Source organism: Heterodontus francisci, chromosome 4 (assembly GCF_036365525.1).
Source record: "Heterodontus francisci isolate sHetFra1 chromosome 4, sHetFra1.hap1, whole genome shotgun sequence".
NCBI classification, from domain to species: Eukaryota; Metazoa; Chordata; class Chondrichthyes; order Heterodontiformes; family Heterodontidae; genus Heterodontus; species Heterodontus francisci.
Genome location: NC_090374.1, coordinates 186,909,395 through 186,927,046, shown reverse-complemented (window position 1 = coordinate 186,927,046; position 17,652 = coordinate 186,909,395). Strand labels below are relative to the sequence as shown.

Here is a 17,652-nt window from a genome sequence, read left to right as displayed (position 1 = left end):
TGGACCGGGTCCAGAGAGACAGGATGTTCAAACCCCTTGATAAGGGCGGGAAAAATGTACCCAACGCTACCCTCATCCTGATGACCACCTTCTTGCGCGGCTGCATCAAGCTTTGCGTAGACCCCCAGTACACAAACTCCAAGTGTCACTACGTGCTGAGTTTCTATCTGTCCCCAGTGTTGCGAAGGATGGGTCTGGTCACATTGCCGCGGAATTCTCCATCCAGTTGGTCCGTGCCATACCACCTTTCCTTCGTGGAAAAGATTCTATGGAAAAACACCTTTGATCACCAAACCATCAGGCAGTGGTCTGCACGGAACGTCCTCAAGGCCCTACGGGAAAAGGAGATGGTGGATCCGGTTGGATGGTTCCCTGAGCAGGGAACTCATTTGGCGGAATGCCTCATCACCAGAACTTTCAAACTAGCACCAAGATATAGCTTGGCTGGTGGTGAGAAGAGCCCTCCCCATCAGATCCTTCCTGCACGCCCGAAGTCTCACCCCCTCCGCACAATGCCCTCGAGGTGGCTGTGGTGGGGAAGAGACGGTCGCCCACCTCTTTCTGGAATGTGTCTTTGCAAAGCAGGTATGGAAAGAGATGCAGTGGTTTTTGTCGAGGTTCATCCCAAGCAGCTCTGTAACACAGGAGTCTGTGCTCTCCGGGCTGTTCCCAGGGACGCACACCGAGATAAACATCAGCTGCTGCTGGAGGACTATCAATTTGGTGAAAGACGCCCTTTGGTTTGCCCGAAACGTGCTGATCTTCCAGCGCAAAAAGTTGTCCATGCAGACTGGCACATTCCAAGGTCCAGGACTACGTGCTGAGGGACGCACTAAAGCTTGGGACAAGCTTCGGCAAAGGCTCAATGGGGAAAGGCCACTGTGTAAGTTTCCTCCCACCAAGGTGAACTGAGGGACTGGATCCATGGGAAACCCCTCAACTGTATCCAGAAAATATTTGTTTTGCTGTAAAATGTACATAGCGTGTAAAATGAAATGAAAGGGTTGTGAGGTAACTCACTCCTGTATTGAAGGAAACTGATCTCCTTTGCACTCTTTGTATTGTTTGACTTTGTGCTTTTTGAAACTGTTTTGTAATGTATTTTTTTTACAGATTTTAGGAATAAAGTATATTTTGGAAATTTAAAAAAAGTAGAAGAGCTGCTGGCCAATCAGAGGCCGGCAGCTCTCAGAAGGCGGGGCCTCCGTCCCCGGGTCCCCTGATCCCGGCGAAGGCCTGCTGCTATCGACTTAGGTGCCTAATTGACAATTTATTTGATGGGCCTTCCCCAGAGGAGGCAAAGCGGGGCTCTGCAGGCGCTTTGGTCGAGGCCCCCATCTCCAAGATAATATCCCGGCCTGAAAGTCTGTTTCTCCGGCTGGAGAGTTTAGAATAAGGAGCCTTTGTAACTGGATAAGGAGTCATCCATTTTGGACTGGGATGAGGAGAATTTTCTTGCCTCAGAGGGTTGTGGAATTCTCTACCCCAGGGGCTGTGAATGGTCAGTTGATGAGTACATTCAAGACTGAGATTGATAGATTTTTGGGCACTCAGGGAATCAAGGGGACAGGGCAGGAAAGTGGAGATGATGTAGAAGAGCAGCCATGATTTATTGAATGGCAGAGCAGGTTGGAGGGTTGTCTGGCCTATTCCTGCTCCTGTTTTGTATGTTCTTATGTTTGTATCATTTTGCACATTTATGATATGTGGAAACCATAAGGGAACTCTTCATATCTTTGGACTTTAGGCTCTGTAAATTGGATACAAGTTAGAGAAATTTAAGTGGAACCTTAAGTGATGCCTTGAAGCAAGTACGTCCACAGATTAATGAACTGCACTTCCACTACCTAGATCTACAGAACAAGTTGTTTAATTGGATTCATTAATTATATAGGCAAATTTCCTGTGTTGTTACTCATTGTAAGTCAGAGCCTAAATTGTTACAAAGTGGGGATGCAAGTTAGGAAGGAAGTACATTTCCACTGAAAGCATTTGGAAAAAAAAAATAAAAGGGCTATCTGGAGAAAAAATGGCCCCAAATTTCCCTTCAGTTTCCATTGGACTCCCACTGTATGTTTACTGGAATTAAATGGAAAATGAGAGATGAGGCAGATGGGAAGAGCATGGAGAGATAGAGTAGTGGGAGTGACAGGGAGGAGGAAAAGGACAGGCACAGGCCAGGAGAAGGGTGGAGGAGAGGGAGCAACTGAGGGCAGTGTGAGGGTGCATGACACTCAGCCATGGCCTGATTCTTCATAATGCAGGTGGAGCGGGAAAGGAGAGGGTCAGGAAGTGGATGAGGAGAGTGAGAAGAATGAAGAGGAAGGACAACATTTAAATGGGAAAGGGTTGGATGGCACTGAGCCGCTCCAGTTTTCTTCTCAGTGGCAGGAATGGTCTCAAATTTGTTCTATGTCGTGGTGAGGATCAAATTTCAGCTCAATGGTTAGAAATCTTTTCTCAGTGGAGGAAAGGGGAAGGCCAGGTTTGCCCTCATTGCTGAATGCTTATTGAGTTTCTCTTGGGTGGTGGGGAAACAACATTATCTTAGTTCTCAGTGGGTACAGGGTGGAAGACCAATCTTGTCTAGGTAAGGCTAACTTCAATGCATAAAACAGATTCTCCACAGGAAACTGGGCAAACCTATTAATGGGTGAAATGACAGAAGATCAGTGGGAGATGTTCAAAAAAGAATTTAGTGTGACACAGAACCAATTTATAACCCAAAAGGACAAGGGTTCTACTTGTCAAAAAAGACAGCCATGGACAACCAAAGAGACAAGGGACAGCATAAAACTAAAAGAAAAAAGCATACAAAAGTGTAAAGAATAGCACAGATCCTGGCAAATGGGAATGATAAAGAGCTACAACGGGTGAGAAAGTAGATAGTAAGAACTACAGAAAAAGAGTGTAAAAAGAAACTTGCAAGGGATATCAAAATCAACATAAACATTTTTACAGTAACATTAAGTAAAATGAGGGTGGTCAGAAGCAATGTGTACTGCTTGAAAACTGAGAACAGTGATGTTGTCAGTGAAAGTAAGGAAATGGCGGAGGTGCTGAATAATTATTTTGCATCAGTATTTATAGTGGAAGAGATCAGCATGCTAGACATCCCAAGGAAACTATCATTGAATCAATGACTGGGACTCAACAGAATTATCATAAGCAAGATAACAGTAATGGAGAAATTAGTGGCACTAAAGAGTGACAAATCCCCAGGACTAGATGGTTTCCATCCCAGGGTTTTAAAAGAAGTTGATGAGTACATTGTAAATGGCCTAGGTATAATCTTCTATAATTCTCTTGATTTGTGAACTATTCCCTTCGATTAGAAAATTGCATATCTCACTCTGCTATTTAAGAACGATGAGAGAAGAAAACCAAGGAGTTATAGAGCAGTTAGCCTAACGCCTGTTGTTGGGAAATTGCTAGAGTTTATCATTAAGGATAGGGTGGCTGAAAACCTTAAGTTTTGTGCTGATCAGAGAGACCCCGCATGGATTTTAAATGTCACGCCTGATGAAACTGATTGAATTTTTTGAAGAGGTAACTAAATTAGTGGACAAGGGAATGTCTATGGATGTTATTTATATGGGCTTCCAAAAGGCAATTGATAAAGTCCCTCATGAGAGACTGTTAGCTAAAGTTGAGGCTCATGGAATTGAAGGCAGATTATTGACCTGGTTAGGAAATTGGCTGAGCTGAATGAGGCAGAGAGTAGGGAGAATGGACAGGTACACTAATTGACAGGATGTGGCGAGTGGTGTCCTGCAGAGATCCGTGTTCACTGTATTCATTAACATCTTAGATGATGGGTTAGAAAGCCACATACCTACATTTGCCAATAACACAAAGATAGGTGGCATTGCAAGCAGTGTGGATGGAAGTGTAAAATTACAAAGAGACATTGATAGAGCTGCAGAGCTGGGCTGAGAGATGGCAAATGGAGTTTAATGCGGAGAAGTGTGAGGTGATTCACTTTGGAAGGAGTAACAGCAATGCAGAGTACTGGGCTAATGGGAAGATTCTTGGTAGTGTAGATGAGCAGAGAGATCTTGGTATCCAGGTACATAAATCCCTGAAAGTTGCTACCCAGGTTAATAGGGCTGTTAAGAAGGCATATGGTGTGTTAGCCTTTATTAGTAGGGGGATCGAGTTTCAGAGCCACGGGGTCATGATGCAGCTGTACAAAACTCTGGTGAGGCCGCACCTGGAGTATTGCGTGCAGTTCTGGTCACCGCATTATAGGAAGGATGTCGAAGCTTTGGAAAGGGTGCAGAGGAGATTTACTAGGATGTTGCCTGGTATGGAAGGAAGGTCTTACGAGGAAAGGCTGAGGGACTTGGGGTTGTTTTCGTTAGAGAGAAGGAGGAGGAGAGGTGACTTAATAGAGACATACAAGATAATCAGAGGGTTAGATAGGGTGGATAGTGAGAGTCTTTTTCCTCGGATGAGGATGGCAAACACGAGGGGACATAGCTTTAAGTTGAGGGGTGAAAGATATAGGACAGATGTCAGAGGTAGTTTCTTTACGCAGAGAGTAGTAGGGGCGTGGAACGCCCTGCCTGCAACAGTAGTAGACTCGCCAACTTTAAGGGCATTTAAGTGGTCATTGGATAGACATATGGATGTAAATGGAATAGTGTAGGTCAGATGATCGGCGCAACATCGAGGGCCGAAGGGCCTGTACTGCGCTGTAATATTCTAAAATTCTAATTCTAGAGCAAGTGAATGGGAAAAACTATGGCAAATGGATTTCAGTGTAAGCAAATCTAAAGTCCTCCACTTTGGATGTGAAAAGGATGGAATGATGGTAAATGGTGAAAAACTAGCAACAGTGGAGGTCCAGAGAGTCTTTGGGGTCCAGGTACATAGACCATTAAAATGTCACAGACAGCTACAAGAAAATAATCAAAAAAGCTACTGGAATGCTGACCTTTATATCTAGAGGAATAAAATAGTCATGCTTCAGCTGTACAGAGCTCTGGTTAGATCATACTTGGGAGTACTGTGAGCAGTTCTGGGCACCATACCTTAGAAAGGATCTATTGGCCTTGGAAGGAGTGCAGTGTAGATTACCAGAATGATACCTGGACTCCAAGGGTTAAGTTATGAGGACAGATTAAACAAACTAGGCTTGTATTGCCTGGAATTGAAAAGGTTAAGTGGTGATTTGATTGAAGCTTTTAAGGTATTAAGGGGGACAGATAGAGTAGATTGACAGAAACTATTTTTGCTAGTTGAAGAGTCTAGGACTAGGGAGTATGTTCAAAGTATTAAAGTCAGACATTTCAAGAGTGAAATTAAGAAACACTTCTTCATGCAAAGGGGGTAGAAGTTTGGAACACTATTTCGCAAATGGCCATTGATGCTAAATCAATTACTAATCAATCAATTTAAAACCTGAGATTGATAGATTTTTGTTAGTCAAAGGTATTAAGGGATATGGGGTAAAAGCAGGTATATGGAGCTAGGTCACAGATCAGCCACAAATAGCAGAGCTGGATTGAGGACATAAATGGCCTACTCCTGTTCTTACAGCCCTATGTTTTCACTAGGGTGGTGGGAGCTCTGTGGTCTCAGTAGGGCACAAGGGAAGGCTGATTTTTCCCTCAGTAGGAGGTGGGTGATTTGGTCAAATTTACACTGTGAGAGAAATGGGAGTCAGTAGCAGAATTCATTTCTTTGGCGGAACATGTAGGGAGGGTTAGCTGGTGCATTTCTGTTCAGTTGGGTGATTACAGCCTTGTGTCCAAACATGGACTAAAGAGCTGAACTCCAGAGGTGAGATGAGAGTGACTGCCCTTGACTTCAAGGCAGCATTTGACTATGTCATCAAGCCCGAGCAAAACCGGAGTCAATGGGAATCAGGGGGAAAATTCTTCGCTGGTTGGAGTCATACCTAGTGCAAAGGAAGATGGTTGTGGTTGTTGGAGGTCAATCATCTCAGCTCCAGGACATCACTGCAGGAATTCCTCAGTTTAATGTCTTAGGCCCAACCATCTTCAGCTGCTTCATCAATGACCTTCCCTCCATCATAAGGTCAGAAGTGGGGATGTTCGCTGATGTTTGCACAATGTTCAACACCATTCGCGACTCCTCAGATACTGAAGCAGTCCGTGTCCATATGCAGCAAGATCTGGACAACATCCAGGCTTGAGCTGATAAGTGGCAAGTAACATTCATGCCACACAAGTGCCAGGCAATGACCATCTCAAACAAGAGAGGATCTAACCATCTCCCCTTGATATTCAATGGTATTACCATTACTGAATCCCCTCCCCCACCTCTATCAACATCCTGGGGGTTACCATTGACCAGAAACTGTACTGGACCAGCCACATAAATGCTGTGGCTACACAAGCAGATCAGAAGCTGGGAATTCTGCAGCGAGTAACTCACCTCCTGTCTGCCCAATGCCTGTCCACCAACTACAAGGAAAAAAGTCAGGAGTGTGATGGAGTACTCTCCACTTGCCTGGATGGGTGCATCTCCAGCAACACTCAAGACTCTTGAAACCATCCAAGTGAAAGCAGTCCTCTTGATCGGCACCTTATCCACCACCATCACCATTCACTCCCTCCACCACTGACGCACAGTGGCAGCAGTGTATACCATCTACAAGATGTATTGTAACAACTCACCAAGGCTCCTTCGATAGCACCTTCCAAACCCACCATCTCTACCACCCAGAAGGACAAGGGCAGCAAATACATGGGAACACCACCAGCAAGTTCTCCTCCAAGCCACACACTATTCTGATGAGGAAATATATCGCCGTTCCTTCACTGTCGCTGGGTCAAAATCCTGGAGCTTCCTTCCTAACAGTACTGTGGGTGTACCTACACCCCAAGGACTGCAGCGGTTTAAGAAGGCAGCTCACCACCACCTTGTCAAGGGCAATTTGGAATGGGGAATAAATGCTGGTCTAGCTGGCAATGACCACATACCATGAACGAATAATAAAAAAATTACATGAGCCAGAATTTTACGATCCCTACGCCCCCACCCCCCACACCACCCCAGGAGCAGGATAGCAGGCAGGTGCGGTGAGGGTGGTGCATAAAATAGAATGGGAGGCAGAGGGCCCCGTTCCTATCACCTACTGACCCCCTGCTGCTATTTTATCAGCCGCCAAGGAGGTGAAAATGACCCGCTCGCCACAGGCCAATTGAGGCCCTTAAGTTGCCAATTAATTGCCACTGAAGGGCGTCCTCCTGCCACCACTGGTATTTTATCAGCAGCGGACGGGTACTTCAGTACTCAAGGAGGCCACTTGGCGGGCTCCTTGTGGGCTGCTGGGTTGGGGGGGCTCCTCCTGATAGGGCATCCTGTGCCCCATGGAGGGCCTCCCAGCAGCACGGGCCACCTCCGCTAAACTAACACACCCCCCCCCACCTGCCCTGCTCTCTGACTCCCAACCCCCTCGCCGGGTCCCAGCTGATTGACCTGGCGAGGTCCAAACCCCACTTACCTTTTTGAAGGGCAGCGCCCATCATCCTTTTCTTGCTGAGTGCAGTCCCAGCAGTGGCCATTGCTCCTGGAGGCGCTGCTGAGACTGAAGTGCTGCCAGCCCTCTGAATGGCCGACAGTTCTTAGAGCCGGGATTTCCTGCCTCAGAGAGGCAGAAGTCCCAACTGAGGCCAATTGGTTGGAGAGTCAGTTTTGAGAGGTTGTCAATTTAAAACTGTCAATAAGAGAGCAAGGAGAAAATTTAGAGGACATTTTTATATGCAGAGGGTGATTGGTGCATGAAATGTTTTGCTGTAGGAAGTTGCTGATGCATAGACCATTGCATCTATTAAAGGGAAGTTGATGCATATTGCAAGCAGAGCCACGGAGATTGAGTGGAACAACAGCATTAGTTCTGGATTAATGCAGCAAAGAGCTGGTACAAACAGACTGAGCTAAATTACCTTTTTTTCCGGTCCAAGCTGGTGTTCTATTTGCGCCAAGTTTCTGGGCAAAATTAAATTGCATATTCAGCAGGACTTCTTTTGGCCATGATGCAAAAAATTAATCATTAATTAAAAGCCCCATAAACTGACACACTAAATTGACTCTTTTTCACTGTTCATTAATTTTAGTTTCATTAGGTGTTAAATTAAGAGGTAGAAAAGGGCGAACTCACACTCTGATCATCATCTTCACTCTTCATATGTTCCGCTATGAATCGAACACCATGAACTGCCTCTTGTATGCTGGAATTGATCTTTGTTGACTCCTTTTTCCTTAAATCTTGATGGTCAGACACATCTCCTAACCGCCAGCCATATTGTTTTGCTGACTCTTTATTCGTATAGCATGTTTGAACATCAACTTGGTCTGCCTTGCCATCTGTATAAGACTGCTCCTTTCCAATTCTGTCCTTCATACTTCGGTTCTCTGGGCGCTTCATGAATAAAAGGGCGGGCAACTTTTTGAGAAACATTTGCTTCACCCACTCGGGCATGGTGTGGGTACTGGGCGACCGATGGTGAACGTTCAATACACAGACGCTGGTAACTATTGAAAAGGTAACCAGGACCATGGTAAACATCAGGTACTTGCCTATCAGGGGCACATCCAGGGAGGTCGGTGGAACAATCTTTGAGATAAGCAGTAAAAAGACAGTTAACGCCAGCAGAACTGAAATGCACAGTGTTATTTTCTCGCCACAATCAGAGGGTAAGTAGAACACTAGAATTGCAAGAGAAGTGATCAGCACACAGGGGATGATCAGGTTAATGGTATAAAATAGTGGTTTCCTCTTGATAATAAAATCATAGGTGATATCAACGTACGTTGGGTCTGTTGGAATCTCATTCCTTCTCCCTGGAAGAGCAACAATATCCCATTCTCCACTGGGTTTGAAGTCGTCCCTGCTCGCAACATCACTGCTTAGAACTAAATCAATTTCAGTGCGATCATATGTCCATGATCGAAATTTCAGGGTACAATTTTGCTGGTCGAAGGGGAAGTGTTTCACTTCAATTCTGCAGGCGCTCTTGTAGATGGCAGGAGGCAGCCAGAATACATCTCCAGTGCTGTATACGACTGCATTAGTATAGAGAGACACTTCATAGGTTCCATCAGCACTGAAAGAAAAAAAAAAGCAAAAGAACCATTTAGGACTAATTTCCTAAAATAATTTGGGAGATGCATCAATTCCTCACATAATTTGGCTGCCACCTTTCATTGGTATTTCCCTTCTGAGTGGCACTGTTGGGGGAGGGGAGGTCACATTATGTGACCCATTAAGGGTAGTGTAGTCCACCGAGCATTACATGACAGATCCACTCTAATTGCCCTGAGCTACTCTTTCATTGTTTCTAAAAGCCTTTGAGTCAACTAATTCAAAAGGAAGTGTTAGCCCTTGTGATTCAGCCATAGATCTTAATGCCTTCCCCACACCTCCATTATGGCATCAAATTCCAGGGTTTTCACCTATCTAGAAATTTATTCCACACGTTGTATGAGGAAGAATTTACTGATATGTGTCCTAAAAGTAACTTTGTAGTTAAATTTGTAGCTGTGATGTCTTGTTCGACTCCACCATTTAATTTAAAGTAATATTCCTGATAAACTTTACCAATCTTATATGCCTCTCAGATCACTCAGAGGCCTTTTTTCTAGGCTGAAAATCCCAAGTTTCTGCAGTATTTTCTCATAACTCAGACCACACACACTGAGGATTAGCCTTGTGGCTCTTTTCTGCACTGCGTTCAACACTTGAATATTTGGCAAGGAGCATGAGATCACGAACAGCACCTAAATTGCTTGATTCCCATTAAGATTTCCCACCGCCTGGAGTCAACTGATGGGGAAAGAAGAGAATAGTTTCCCAACTTCCTTCCTTCCCCTCACCTCTTCCCCCCACCCCCATAAAGAACTGAAGTAATTAGATATATAGGAATAGCTGCTCAGAATCCCCCCATACATTTGGGATTTGGAGAGGTGAAGGCTATTGCCTCCCTCCCATTGTCAGCTGGCAGCATTCGACAATACGAGATTTAAGAATGCTAAGTAACTCAGGCAACATATTGAAATTATTTAAATTCCTGAATTGTGTACAGTAGCTATTCATATCAGTACAGTTTTAGCAATATAGTTCAACAGTGCAGATAAGTAAGGGTTAAAAATTCATTAAATATCTACAAAAGAAAAAAAGCACTAAACTAAAGCCAGTAAATGCTGGAAGTACACAGCAGATTTTTCCTTTATTCATTTGCAGGGTGTGGGCATCACTGGCAAGGCCAGCATTTATTGACCATCCCGAATTTGCCCTTCAGAGGGTGGTGATGGTGAGCTGCCTTCTTAATCCACTGCAGTCTGTGTGTGTAGGTACACCCACAGTGCTGTTAAGTAAGGAATTCCAGGATTTTGACCCAGCAAAAATGAAAGAACAGCAATATATTTCTCAGTCAGGATGGTGTGTGACTTAGAGGGGAACTTGCTGGTGTACCCATGCACCTGCTGCCCTTGTCCTTCTAGGTGGTAGAGATTGTGAGTTTAGGAGGCGCTTTTGAAGAAGCTTTGGTGAGTTGCTGCAATGCATCTTGTAGATGGAATGCACTGCAGCCATACTGTGCCAGTGGTGGAGGGACTGAATGTTTAAGGTGAATGCTTAAAATCGATCAGCATCTGAAGCCGGGTCAACAGGGCAATTTTGTAAATTGGAGCTCTCATCGAGCAGCGCATCTTGGGAAATTATGGGCTATGTACCGACGATTTCCCGAGATACACTCCCGGTGAATGGCACTCCCCGCGCACAGCACCAAATTGTAGAATTACCCTTGACAATTCAAGCAAGAACTTTTAGATTCCTAGCATCCACAGTTATTCTTTTTTAGCATGAATAAGATGTGTTTCATCCACACACTCATCCAAACAGGTCTTACGGACTACAAGTTGAACACATAATTCCTGGTGGTACCAAAGTTCCCTTAAAATGAAGAGGAGCAATATGATGAATGAATAACTTACTTGTTATATAAGACTATATCGGGGAGCCAAATATGCCGAGAAGATATTCTGAGTTTATCAATTCCTTCATATTTTTCTGGGTCCCACCTTAGCCGATAATCATACCATTCCTATTTGAATAAAATCAGTCATACAGCATGGATTATTAAAAGGTAATTTTTACATTTTTGTTGATGCCAGTACAGCAGTAAATTAGGTAAGAGCTCAATAAAAGAGTTGTAGAGTTGGCCTTAATCAAAGGCAAGTGACGCAGCAGTCTCTATAACATTGAAAAATTGGGACTTATTGCTGCATTCTCACCACATGTATTACTCATTGCTCTCCTCATTAGATTTTAACCAGAAACATTTAATTGAAGATTTGTAGTCAACTAAAAAGCTTTAGTATCAAACTGCACTTAGCAAGCAAACTGGGGATCTGATTCCTCTCCTTCAAGGGTCAGGTTCTTCATATTTTGCCATGTGTGAATTATGTTATCTCCATTATACATCTGCTTTATGTCTCCACTTTAAAGACGTCTGCAAACGTGACATGAATTCCTGTGACATTGGCCATCTGATGAAAGGTCACAGACCTGAAATGTTAACTCCGCTTCTCTCTCAACAGATGCTGCCTGACCTGCTGAGTATTTCCAGCACTTTCTGTTTTTATTTTAGTACTTTGTGAGTATCTGATACCCCAAATTAAAAAGAAAGATATTTTCTTCACTTATGAAAATACTTGAAAACTTTACACCACACTTATACATTACACAGTCTTTCTTTGATGGTGAAGTCCTTTGCGGTTAAAAATCCCAAACTTCTTCCAGGGGCAATGAGTTGGATCTCCCAGATCTTTTCAAAAATCAATGTCCTCTTCACTCACTTCTCCGAGCACTTCCGACATGGACGTTCATGAATAAGGCAATTCTTGGTGATCCTGCTGGTCTTCTGCTTCGCTACAAGCTTCAACATTCAAAATAGGTTCAAATCTTCACAGCCTTTCATTATCTCAGGATTCCGAGAGCAGGTATCCCCTCACGCTCAAGGCCACAGCCACTGGTTTCTTCTCTCACAGCCTGTATGCCTTCAGAAAACCTGTTAAACTTATCTGGACTCAAAAGACAACAGCTTATTATCTTGTTACAATATGCAAAGTCCAGAAGTTTGGTTTCACAGAGCCAGACGGTCTTTAATTGTTCCCAGGTGTTAACAGATGCTTGGTACATTTGCATCTTCAGAATCACTGACCCCTTGTTTTACAACTCGAAAGTCTGGACATCAGGTATTGCCTCTGCAGACTCTTTTAAAAAAAAAAGTATTTGGGCTGAATTTTGTTTCCTCCGAGCGAAAATAAATGGCGGCCGGCACGCATGGACCACGATCTTCAGCGTAGCAGCTCATTTAAATATGCAGGGCGGCCACCCCCTAATCATGTGGTGCGGGTGCTCTCAGCAACACCGTGAACGGCATCAGCTGATTCTGCACAGACACTGGCACTACTTTTAAAGGGTACCAGCCCTGCTCAGAGAATGCTGAGTTGAACCCCATTCCCATCCACTATACCGAAAATAAATGTTGGCCACGTTCCGGCCCACTGATACACTGAAATTGTTGATTTCTTCTCCCCCAAACGGGACAAAATACAGAGGTCACCCCTTCCACTCCCCACTAAACTACAAATGCAGAGTTGCCCCCCCTCCCCACCGCTCCCACCCACTACACTAAAAATCCTAAGTTCCCCCCTTTCCCACCTCAGTGACACCAGTTTTCCATGGATGAGAAAGTGAAGGAGTGTGAGTGCCGCCCGTCGCACGGAAGACCCGGATTGCGGGTAATTCAATTTAAATGTATTCATAGAGTTTATTTAAATATTTAAAATCGGGTCCCATCGCCGAGCGGCGGAGGGATTGTCCCAGAGCCTTGCCACCGCTGGGAAGATCTGGCGTCGGGCTCTGTGGCGGACTGCTGCCGTTCCGATTTTCTGGCACCCCCACGCCACAGAGCCCAACGTCAGAAGCTGAACAAAATTCAGCCCTTGATCTGTCCTGTCATTTAGCAAAGTGGATGTGAGGTCACCTGACCTTCCAGACTCCATCTTAAACTTTTAAAAATCACAATTTTTGAAACATAATCATGTTACCAAGTCCAGCGATTATAATAAACTTCGGTCAATTTAAGTCCCAATTTAAAGATTGAGATTCTACAAGCACCTATTTTAATAATGGTTGGAAGTTTGAATGAGGAAGTTATCCGCAATGAAAGTTATGCCATCTGTCATCAACATGCTGACTGAAAAGTCACTTGTGGGATCTTCTGAATGAGGAGTAACTGGTGATGCAGTAAAGTCATTTCGGTCATACCTCCTTGAAAAATGTTGAATAATTGAGCGCCTTTCGGGTGAAGATTTGTTAGTCGTATTCCATGCAGTTCTCCCTCTTGTCCTAACTTGTATCTACACTCGTAATAACAGCATAGAAGGAGGCCATTTAGCCCACCCAGTCCATGTTGGTTCTCTTTAGAGCAATTCAATCAATCCCATTCCCGGCTCTATCTCTGTAGCCCTGTAAGCTCATTTCCCCCAATTTTCTTTTGAAATCATTCATTGTCTCCGTTTCCACCACTCTTATGGTCAGCAGGTTCCAAATCATTACCACTCTCTGCATAAAAAAGTTCTTCCTCACATCCCCCCTGCATCTCTTACCCAAAACCTTAAATTTGTCTCCTCTCGTCATTGAACCATCAGGTAATGGGAACAGCTTTTCTTTGTCTACATTATCTAAACGAGTCAGAATCTTGTATATTTCTATCACATCTCCCCTCAATCTCCTTTGCTCCAAGGAGAACAACCCCAGCTTCTCCAACCTAACCTTGTAGCTAAAATCCCCCATCCCTGGAACCATTCAGGTAAATTTTTGCACCATCTCAAGGACCCTCACATCCTTCCTAAAGTATGGTGACCAGAACTGGACATAATTCTCAAGTTGTGGCCTAACCAGAGCTTTATAAAGATTCACCATAACCTCCCTGCTTATGAAGCCCAGGATCCCATATGCTTTGCTAACCACTCTCTCAATACGTCCTGTTACCTTCAAAGATCAGTGCACATGAAACCCCAGGTTTCTCTGTCTCTGTAGACTCTTTAGAACTGTGCTATATGTATATTGTTACACCAATGTGCTTTGTTGAATGACAATTTTCTTTAATCCACTGACTGGAGATCTGAATTTATATTTTTAAAAGACCAGCGAAAAGGATGATTTTGCTGGCAGTTTAAGATGGCTACCTAATTTGCAACAGTGTATCCTACATGCAAGGACTGTGAGGAGGGAAGACGTAATGTCTGCTAATTCTCCAACCATAACCAAGACCCCTAGGAAGTTTAAGGGAACTATTTGTTCTCTTTCTTTTAGCAAGAAGAAGAAATGCTGCTAACTGCTATGTTTGAATCACTGAGTGACTGTCATGTGACGAGCCCCTCCCCATCTGTGGTTTTATGCTGGTGTTTTCTCTGCAGCAGAGGAGAAGCAACTGGACTCTGACACTAAGTGGGGGTCCCTCTCTCTCTCTCCATTCCAGCTTGAAGGCTTTCAAATCCTGTTTGTTGACTGACCACCTTTGCATACTCCGGCTACAATCAGAAACCCCGTTGGAGGAAATCATCTGCATCGCTATCTCCAAGAGACTCACCAAACCAGTCATCTACCTCTTCAAACTAAAAGCCTCAGAAGGACCGAATTCAGCTAGAAGTTGGCTGAATCACCAAACCCCACAGACTGTATACCTTTTAATGGACTCTAACTCATCCAATCTACCTTTCCCCACTCTGTAACTTATTCATCTGTGTGTAAACCTCTAGTGTGTGTGTATAAGTGAAAGTTGGTGCATTGTTTATTATTTTAATTTGTTCAGTTTAGATACAATAAAGTTAACCTCTTTCCTTGTTAAGCTCAAGAAAACCAGTCTGATTGGTTCTTGTTAGGATCATAGTAAGTAAGTAATTAAACACCTACTGAATTGGCCAGTATCTCCATGTTAAGGAGAGGGAAAAGAGGGAAGCCCTTCAACCTCTCCTCACTTGACTGTAACAATATCAAAAAAAGCTGTGTTCCTAGCACTGAACCTTTGGGAACACTGCTGTCTACCATCCTCCAGTCTGAAAAACAACCATTTATCACGACTCACTGTTTTCTGTTCTTAAGCCAGTTTTTTATCCAAGCTGACACTGACCTTTCTATTCAATGAACCTCAATTTGAGTAACAGTCTTTATCTGGTACTTTGTCAAAGGCTTCCTTAAAATCCATATGGACAACATTCATTGCTTTCCCTTCATCAACCTTCTCTTCTTACTTCAATAAAATCAATTAGATTAGTCAAGCATGACATACCTTTTACAATCCGTGCTGGCTCTCCCCAATTAATTCAAACCTCTTCAAGTGCTGTTGATTTTTTTCCCTCATTATTGTTTCTAAAACCTTACCTACCACGATGTTAAACTGAACAGCCTGTAGTTACTAGGAATGCCCTTACACTCTTTCTACTAGGATTAGAATTAGGGTGTCACATTTGCCACTCTCTAATCTTATGGCACCTCCCCCATATGTAGGGAAGATTGGAAGACTATGGAAAGCCCTTCCGTTATCTCCATCCCCACTTTCTTTAGCAACCAGGGGTGCAAGCCATCTGGACCAGGTGACTTATCCACTCTCAGCATAGCCAGCCTTTCCAGTAAATCCTGCCTATCAATTTTCACCCCATCCATTACCTCTACCGGGCCCGCTTCTACCGATATTTTGTCAGCATCCTCTTCCTTAGTAAACACTGATACAAAGTGCTCATTAAGTATCCTAGCCTTGCCCTGCGTCTCTAAGCAGATATCCCTAATAGGCCTATCTCAACTCTTACTCCTCAATTACTATTTACATGGCGGTAGATGATTTTTGAGTTCCATTTTATGTTAACTGCCATTCTATTCTCATATTTTATCTTTGCCAGTCGTATTTTCCTCTTCTCTTCCTCTCTCAATTTATTGTATTTGGCTTGGTTCTTGCTTAAAAAATTCGCCTGACATGCATCATACACCCTCTTTTTTGTTTCATCATATTCTCTATCTCCCTTGTCATCCAAGGAGCCTTGGCTTTGGTTCCCCTACTTTTCACCCTCTTTGGAATGGATCTAGCCTGTACCTTAAACAACTCCTCCTGAAAGATCACCCATTGCTCCGTTACACATTTTTCTATCAATCTTTGGTTCATTTTACCTTGGCTAGACCCCTCATTCCATTGAAGTTAGCCCTCCTCTGATTTAGAAATTTTAGTTTTGATTATTCCTTGCCCTTCTCCGTTACTAATCTAAACCTTATGATATAACGATCACTCTTACCCAAGTGTTCCCCCACTTCCACTTGGCCCACCTCACTTCCTAACACCAGATCAAGCAATGTCTCCTACCAAGTTGGACTGAGAACATACTAATTAAAGAAGTTCTCAGGAACACATTTCAGAAATTCCTCCCCTCCTTTTGCTTTACTCTAATATTATTCCAACAGATGGTTGGGTAATTAAAGCCCCCTAATATTATCACTTTATAGTTCTTCCACATCTCTGTCATTTCCCTGCAGATTTGCTCCTCTATTTCTCTCTCTCACCATTTGGAGACCTATAGAACTCCCCCAGTAGTGTGACCATCTCCTTTTTACTTCTCAATTCTAACCAAATGGATTCTCTCTTTGCCCCCTCAAGGACATCCTCTCTTTCCAGCACTACAATGTCTTTCCTAACCAGTGCTGCCATCCAACCTCCCCTTTTTTCCCCAATCTTTTCTGAACACTTTGTATCCTTGAGTATTAAGTGCCCAGTTCTCACCAATTTTAAGCCACATTTCCATTATTGCCACTACATCATATTCCCACACAGCTATTGGTGCTTGTACCTCACCAATTTTATTCACCACACTTTGGGCTGGATTTTAACAAGCCATCGATGTTGTGATCTGTGGTGGGGGGGGGTGGAGGGGGCGGGACGGGCTTTAGACCTTGATGACGGCGGGGCCTGGCCCAAACCTCCCGGCAGCATTGAGGCTCCGTGGCAGCAACCCCCCCACCCCCCCGCTGCTGGGCAACAGGACCACAATTTAAATACGCAAATCAATAAAATAAATAAATTTAAATACACTTACCTCCAATCTTAAGGGCCCACCACAATCTTCGGTGTGGTGGCTGCCACTCTGGCGCCTTCAGATCAAAGGTCAGATGTAAAAGTTAAGTGTTTTGGGGGGGAAGGGCAAATAGTTATTGCAATTGTTATTGGGGGAGGGGGGTGGAAAAGGGGCATGTGCACAGGCAGCTGACGCTATTGCCAGGGACGGACAGCCCATCTCCTCCAAGTGATTGGTGGGTGGGGGCAAGCCACCCCGCCTATTTAAATGAGCCGCACCGCTTAAGATCACGGCAGGTCTTTGGTTATTGAGCACGCAGCCGAGATCGCTGGCGGGCTCTTAAAATCCAGTCCTTTGTGTGTTTACATACATGCATTATAAAGCTGTATTTGTATTCCTCATCGTCCTTCTTATTCTGCTCCTATCTAATATGGCACTACTTCCTTCTCTCGTACTATCTAACACTCTCATTTCTTTATGCAATTTATTCTTCTTTTCTACTTCTATATGTTGGTATCCATCCCCCTACCAAGGAAAGGGAGGTTAGAG

The 17,652-nt window shown here is 44.0% G+C and overlaps 1 protein-coding gene across 1 annotated transcript in view; it reads right to left on the bottom strand.

Annotated features, from left to right (window-relative positions):
- LOC137368856 (neuronal acetylcholine receptor subunit beta-4-like) overlaps nucleotides 1-17,652 on the bottom strand; it is a 65,439-nt gene that overhangs the window by 29,102 nt on the left and 18,685 nt on the right. The window contains exons 6-7 of the mRNA XM_068029062.1: nucleotides 10,969-11,078; nucleotides 8,135-9,080 (exon numbers count right to left, since the gene is read on the bottom strand). Coding sequence (XP_067885163.1) covers nucleotides 8,135-9,080; nucleotides 10,969-11,078 — 1,056 coding nt within the window. The remainder of the gene's footprint in view (nucleotides 1-8,134; nucleotides 9,081-10,968; nucleotides 11,079-17,652) is intronic.